Source organism: Drosophila elegans, unplaced genomic scaffold (genome assembly GCF_018152505.1).
Source record: "Drosophila elegans isolate 14027-0461.03 unplaced genomic scaffold, ASM1815250v1 contig_814, whole genome shotgun sequence".
Classification (NCBI taxonomy): Eukaryota; Metazoa; Arthropoda; class Insecta; order Diptera; family Drosophilidae; genus Drosophila; species Drosophila elegans.
Genome location: NW_024546167.1, coordinates 9,271,712 through 9,278,655, shown reverse-complemented (window position 1 = coordinate 9,278,655; position 6,944 = coordinate 9,271,712). Strand labels below are relative to the sequence as shown.

At 40.6% G+C, this 6,944-nt stretch overlaps 2 protein-coding genes across 2 annotated transcripts; both read right to left on the bottom strand.

The window, feature by feature from the left end:
- Positions 1-578: 578 nt before the first annotated feature.
- On the bottom strand, positions 579-4,208 carry LOC108150530 (UDP-glycosyltransferase UGT5). Its single transcript, XM_017278759.1, has 3 exons — positions 4,096-4,208; positions 1,676-2,511; positions 579-1,617 (listed from the first exon to the last, which is right to left on the bottom strand). The coding sequence occupies exons 2-3, from the start codon at positions 2,386-2,388 to the stop codon at positions 699-701; spliced, it is 1,632 nt and encodes a 543-aa protein (XP_017134248.1). The 5' UTR covers positions 2,389-2,511; positions 4,096-4,208; the 3' UTR covers positions 579-698.
- Positions 4,209-5,270: 1,062 nt separating this feature from the next.
- LOC108150425 (UDP-glucosyltransferase 2) lies at positions 5,271-6,921 on the bottom strand. Its single transcript, XM_017278583.1, has one exon. The coding sequence runs from the start codon at positions 6,888-6,890 to the stop codon at positions 5,319-5,321; it is 1,572 nt and encodes a 523-aa protein (XP_017134072.1). The 5' UTR covers positions 6,891-6,921; the 3' UTR covers positions 5,271-5,318.
- Positions 6,922-6,944: the final 23 nt, after the last annotated feature.

Sequence of the window (6,944 nt, the reverse complement as noted above, 5' to 3'; positions counted from 1 at the left end):
AATAATTAAGTTGTTTTTCTGTTTTTTAATACAAAACGCGTGGAACTAAACAACTTAAACAATGTGAATTGTAAGACTGCCTTGTATATAATTAATTTAATGGTGAAATTTTGTTTTTTTTAATTTCAAAGTTTGTTTCTGCAATGTAATAATTAAATAGTTATTTTTTAACACAAAACGAGTGGCACTTTACAACTTAAACAAGTCTACTAATTTGGTAAACAAAACTCGTCATAAAAAATAATTTATGCAAAAAAGCAGTCGGAATAAATGACTGAGAGCCAGAGAGTCTGACCATTTTGTAAATAATTGTTTTCCGAGAGCATGAGCTCTCACGCCAAGCAACAAAACACATGTTTGTTGTCACTGTTATTAACATTATGTGTTCGCCCTCAGCGAAATTGATAACGATTCATTAATGACAAGATATTCGGCGGCTTATAGTGATAATAGTCTGGTTAACTAAATGTTATGAACATTTGTATTGTAAGTAATGCATTCCTCACCTGCTTTATTAAAAAAGTTCGTACGAAATATTTTACTTAAATAAAGTAATATTTGCTAAAACACTTAAAAAATAATGTTTTTTATAACATTTTAAACTTTTATTTATAATGGAAAAAATACACAGTTTTCTTTTACATATTATTTCGTTTAGTCGTCTTGTATAAAATTCACTTATTTCTATTATCGTCTATTTACTGCTTCTTAACCTTCTTCTTCTGAGCAGCTTTGTTCGACTTGCCGCACAATTTGCGCCACACAAACTTCCAAACGATCTTGTTAATGAGGAACAGGATGTAGAGGACCAAAACGGCGATGACATAGATGTCCAGATTATGGCTGGCCACGAAGCCCATGTGAACCAAGGGACTCTGCATGTGGGCGGCACCGTGGTACCGGATGACGTACTCCGTCCAGTAGACCACCGATTCCTGGGCAGTCAAGGGACGATCGCGATAGAGCTGCGAGAAGACCTTCAACTTCTCGGCGAACTTGGGATTCTCGATCACCTCCTTGATGGCCGCCTTGAACTCATCCAACTCGAGGCTGGCCAGTGGCAGTTGTAGGCCATATCCACTCTCCGCCAATTTATCGGCATTTCCCGGCTGATCGGCGAAGACGGGCAGCGCCAGCATGGGAACGCCATGGTACTGGGCCTCGGCCACGCCCCCTTTGCCCGCATGGGTTATGAACAGCTTGATCTTGGGATGGGCCAGGATATCGTCCTGTGGCAGCCACTTCTTGTACAGTATATTCGGCGACTTGCCGGGCGTGTTCTTGGTGTCCTCCCACTTCCAGATCACCTGCTGCTTTACGCTGCTCAGGCCCTTGAAAATGGTTTCAATCACCTGTGGCTGGATGTGCTCGCCCTTCAAGTTCGATCCCAGACTGAAGAGGATGGCGCCGTGCTTGCCCTTGTCCAAGAACTCCTTGATGTCCTCGGGCAGAGGATCGGGCTTGTTCTTAATCTGGATGCCTCCGATTTCAACGACGCCCGGCACATTGGGACGGATGGGTCCTTCGCTGATAGCATGGCTATTGCAGAAGGCCAGCGAGACATTCCTCTTGGCCACCTCAAAAGTGGGCATTGATTTGTCATTGCCCCAAAGTCGACTGAAGGGATAAGAAAAATTTGTTTAATCTTTGAGATAATCAATTGTGATGTACTCACTTGTAGAAACCATTGTATTTGTGGGTTAGGAAGAAATTGAGCGCATTAAAACCGAGAGTGCTGGCAAAGTTCTGCACTCGCTGCTTGAAATTCATGGGCTGTCCCGCGGCCACAGCAATTTGCATTTGTGGCACGCTGGACAGCTCCGGATTGCCCAGCACCTCGTTGACCATCATCATGGGTGGTCCCGACCAGGAAATAATTACGGGGCAATTGAACCGGGCGCCCAAGGCCACCTGGTAAGTGTTAAAGAAGAATCCCACGAAGACCACATCGAACTTGTTGCCCTTGTTGAGGTAGAGCTCCTGGAAACGCGGATCCTCCAGCACGTCCACCTGTTTGTCGATGAGCAGCGCCAGCGAGCTGAAGATCGACTTCATCGTGTTCCAAATCGAGGGCTTCTCCTTGACCATCCCGGACATGCCGTCGTTGAGGATTTTCTCATCCTCCGCACTCATGGGCACCACAATGTGCTTAATGCTCTTGTGCGTTACTTTCGGTGGCATCGAGGAGACGACGGTCACATTGTGACCCTTCTCGGCCAGCGTCTTCATGATCGACATGTGAATAATCAAGTGCGACGGACTGTGGCTGGTAAACACGCCCAGAATGTTGGCTCCTTCGCTTCCTTGGGGCATCGACTGCAGGGCCAGCAGGGCGACCAGAAGTCCGCCCAAGCTGCAGCCGATCCACGTGCTCCGGTCTTGTGCCATCACTAGCTCCGTTCAAGTCCAAGTACAAATGCAAACTGATTGAGCTGCAAGCAGCCGGCGACTATCTTATACTCAGTCGGTTCGGGCGATAACGAACTGATAAGATTCCCTTTGACCGTTAATCTGCAAATATATATGTCATTTTTGTTTAGTACATCGAATTTCAAAATGTTTGTCACGGCCAAGTTATAATTGCCTTATTAATGCGAAGGAAGTTAGTACGTGTACATTAAGTAAAAGTACACGTTGCCTTTTATATCCTCTGACGGCCCTAACTTAAAATTAATTATTTTTATACCCTTGCAGAGGGTATTATAATTTCAGTCAGAAGTTTGCAACGCAGTGAAGGAGACATCTCCGACCCTATAAAGTATATATATTCTTGATCAGCATCACTAGGCGAGTTGATCTAGCCATGTCCGTCTGTCCGTCCGTCTGTCCGTCTGTCCGTCTGTCCGTCCGTTTATATGCGAACTAGTCTTTCAGTTTTAAAGCTATCTGCATGAAACTTTCCCAAAAGTTGTCTTTCTATTGCAGGTAGTATATAAGTCGGAACGAGCCGGATCGGACGACTATAGCATATAGCTCCCATAGGAACAATCGGAAAAATAAATGAAAAAAAATTATAACTTTGCTGTTTTTTAATTTTTTGTTTAGTTCTTCGACACATAGCAATGGTTAAATATTTCAGAATTATGGTTTAAATTTCATCAAAATCGGACGACTATAGCATATAGCTCCCATAGGAACAATCGGAAAAATAATTGAAAAAAAATTATAACTTTGCTGTTTTTTAATTTTTTGTTTTGTTCTTCGACATAAAGCAATGGTTAAATATTTCAGAATTATGGTTAAAATTTCATCAAAATCGGACGACTATAGCATATAGCTCCCATAGGAACAATCGGAAAAATAATTGAAAAAAAATTGTAACTTTGCTGTTTTTTAATTTTTTGTTTAGTTCTTCGACGTATAGCAATGGGTAAATATTTCAGAATTATGGTTAAAATTTCATCAAAATCGGACGACTATAGCATATAGCTTCCATAGGAACAATCGGAAAAATAATTGAAAAAAAATTATAACTTTGCTGTTTTTTAATTTTTTTTTTTAGTTCTTCGACATATAGCAATGGTTAAATATTTTAGGATTATGGTTTAAATTTCATCAAAATCGGACGACTATATCATATAGCTCCCATAGAAATAATAAAAATATATAAAAGAACAATCAAATAATTAAGCTGCAAATCGTCATAGCTTCAATGTTTTTAAACATATACGCAAGTAAATCATAATTTTAATGTTTTCAAAAATATTTAATTCTTGCGATAGCTGCAAGGGTATATGAACTTCGGCTTGCCGAAGTTTGCTTTCTTTCTTGTTTAAAAACAATTATATTATTTCATACTATGAGCCCAAACGAACAGTGGTCAATATTAAAAGCTCTTGTGATGTCTTTAAAAATACTTTTATAGTAATTGTTGCATTTATTGTCCCCGAATAACCCTAAATGGAACTTTAATTATATTGCACTTTAAAATAGACGACAGGCAATATTTTCAAATGGTTTTGACTGCAAGTAAACAGGTTAAAGGTTGCACCCTTGTCGCATTGTCAATGTCAACTTGGAGGTTAACTATTATTTCATTGAATTGGCACTCTCTGTTGATGACTCCAACACAACAATTATAGATATTCTAAATACCTCGTCTATATACAGACACCGAAGTAAACCATTAAATAATATAAAACAAATTTGGAAAACAATACGCGTACGGCACGCGCTGCCTCAGAGCCACTCGAATCACTGAGAATTGAATCCGAACCCGAATCGGAATCGGAATCGGCATCGGAATCGGAATCGTAATGAGCCGAAGCTATAGTTTCTATATAGAGAGAATTTCAGAGAATCGCAGAGCGGGGAGGGTTTTAAAAATAATCGCTGTGGGAGAATGTGGGAGCAACCTGTTAAGTGAGTGTTGTTCTAGGTCTGGGGATCATTGTTGCTATTTGTTTAATTGCCGGGTTGTCTAAGGTGCATGACATCAGTGTAAATAAATTTAATTTCGCAGGTCACTTACGGCACTTGAGTTTCGTTGCAGATAGCAACACAAGCATTACTAGGCGATGTAGGTGCAAATTAAAAAGGTATTCCAAATTTATTGTATACTTTTCATAATATAAATCTACTTTACATTTTTATTATTTATTAAAATTATGATGAATTTGTTTATTTGCAACTTGCGACTTCCAAAACTGCGACCGATTTTTTTCATGGTGTACCTTTCTTAGATTATACATATCTGTATAATATATACGTCTGAGAACAATCAATTTCAATGGACGACTGTTTTATACTGAGTCATGCTTTCCGGCAAATCTTTATTTTTTTTTAACCCTGCCTCTTTACTTCCGTAATCAGTGATTATTGCAAGTGTAGCTTCTCATAAAATATGTTCAACAAATGTTTTTATTTTTGAATATAAATTTAATTATTTTTGTTCTTAAGAGTCTTAGACTGCTTGATCTGTGAACCTGCTGAGCACATGCAATTTCGTATTTCATAATATTAACTGATATTACGTATACACAGTGATTGCGATTAATTAGTTTTAAGCTTTATATGCGGCGATTTCCTGCGATAACTGTGACCACGCACAATTCTAAAAACCTTGCAAAATACCCAGCGAAGTATGACTATGAGTATAAAGAATAGAACCAGACTGACAGTGAGGACTACTCCATAAACATCAAGATTGTAGCGGGCCACAAAGTCCATGTGGATGAGGGGACTTTGCAGATGATAGACTCCCTGGTGTTTTATGAAATATATGCATTAAAAAGAAAAACATTTGATATTATTTTATGGAGCTATTTAAAGTTAAAATTTTTATTTATTATAAATATACAATTCAAAATTAAATAAATTTATTGGTTCTTTTTCGCTTTTGATATCTTTGTCGTGCCCCAAAACTTTTTCCAAATTAATTTACCAACCAGGCGAGTTAGGAAGACGAACAAAACTAGGATTGTTAAAATTAGAGCGTATATATCCAGATTGTTTAGCTCAATGAAGCTCATATGCACCGCTGGACTCTGCAAGTGGGGGGCACCTCGATGCTTCAGAATGTACTCCGTCCAGTAAACCACCAACTGTTTTGGAGTCAGGGGTCGATCTCTATAAAGGGCGGAGAATTTCCCAATAGCTTGACGATACTTCTCGTTTCCCAAGACTTCTTCCACGGCCTCTTTTAGACTGTCCTCCGTTATGGTGAGCAAATCAAGGGCAACGCCATATCCCGATTTTTCCATTACACCAGCATTTCCGTGCTGATCCCCGAAAATGGGCAAGGCAACCATAGGTACTCCATGGTATTGGGCCTCGGTGATGCCACCCTTTCCGGCATGTGTGATAAAGAGTTTGGTGTTTGGATGGGCCAGGATATCATCTTGGGGCAGCCAGTTCTTATAGAGAATGTTGGATGCATTTCCTGGCGTTTTTTCCAGGTCCTCCCACTTCCAAATAACGTTCTGTTTCAGTCCTGATAGGACCTTGAAGAGGGTCTGAACGATTTCCGGCTTTACCGAGGAGCTCTTGATGTTAGAGCCGAGTGAGAGAAAGACAGCTCCTTGCTTCGATTTATTTAAAAACGTATCAATATCCTTGGGCAGCGTATCCGGCTTGTCCTTCACCTGAATGCCTCCGATTTCAACAATGGCAGGAACAAGGGCTCGAATGGGTCCCTCACTATTCAAATGGCAGCCGACAAAGACCATGGAGATATTCTTTCGAAGCTCATCTAGAGTTGGCTGATCTTTAGCCGGGAAGACTTCTTTATAAATTCTGAACAATTTATACTCAAACGCAACTATAATGTATTTAAAGATCAGAGACTTGGCCAAGTTCTCGATTCGATTGAAAAAACTCATAGGATGCGTTACAACAGTGCCCATAATGGGCACATACGAGATCTCCGAGGGATTACCCGTGAATTTTTCAATGATGGGAACAGGCGCCGACATCCAGTCAACGATTACAGGCACCTTTAGCTTGGCTGCAACTCCCAATTGAAAATCGTTTATAAAATAACCAAGTATCATCAAATCGAATTTGGTCTCATAGATGCGCAGGAATCTCGGATCGGAAAGCAGTTCGGCCTGGGCCTTTATCATCACATCCATGTCATTAAGAATGCGATTCATAGTGCTGAAGAGAGAGTTCTTCTGACCGGCCATTACGGACATTTGGTTTTCCATTACCAGCTCTTGCTCCTTTTTCATCGGCACCACAATCACGGTGATGTCCTTGTGGGTTATCGTGGGCTTCAGCATCGACACCACAGTCACGTTATGTCCTGCTTCGGCCAGTGCCTTGGCCACCGACATGTGGATGATCAGATGCGACGGACTGTGGCTGCTGAAGAGCCCCAAAATATTGGCTCCCCGCGTGGAAGCTACTACCGCGAGTAGCAACAAAAATACACATCGAGCCGCGAACATTTTAGAAACTTTTGGCGTGCCCTCGCCGGTCAATGTCGAAATAAGAACTAAAGA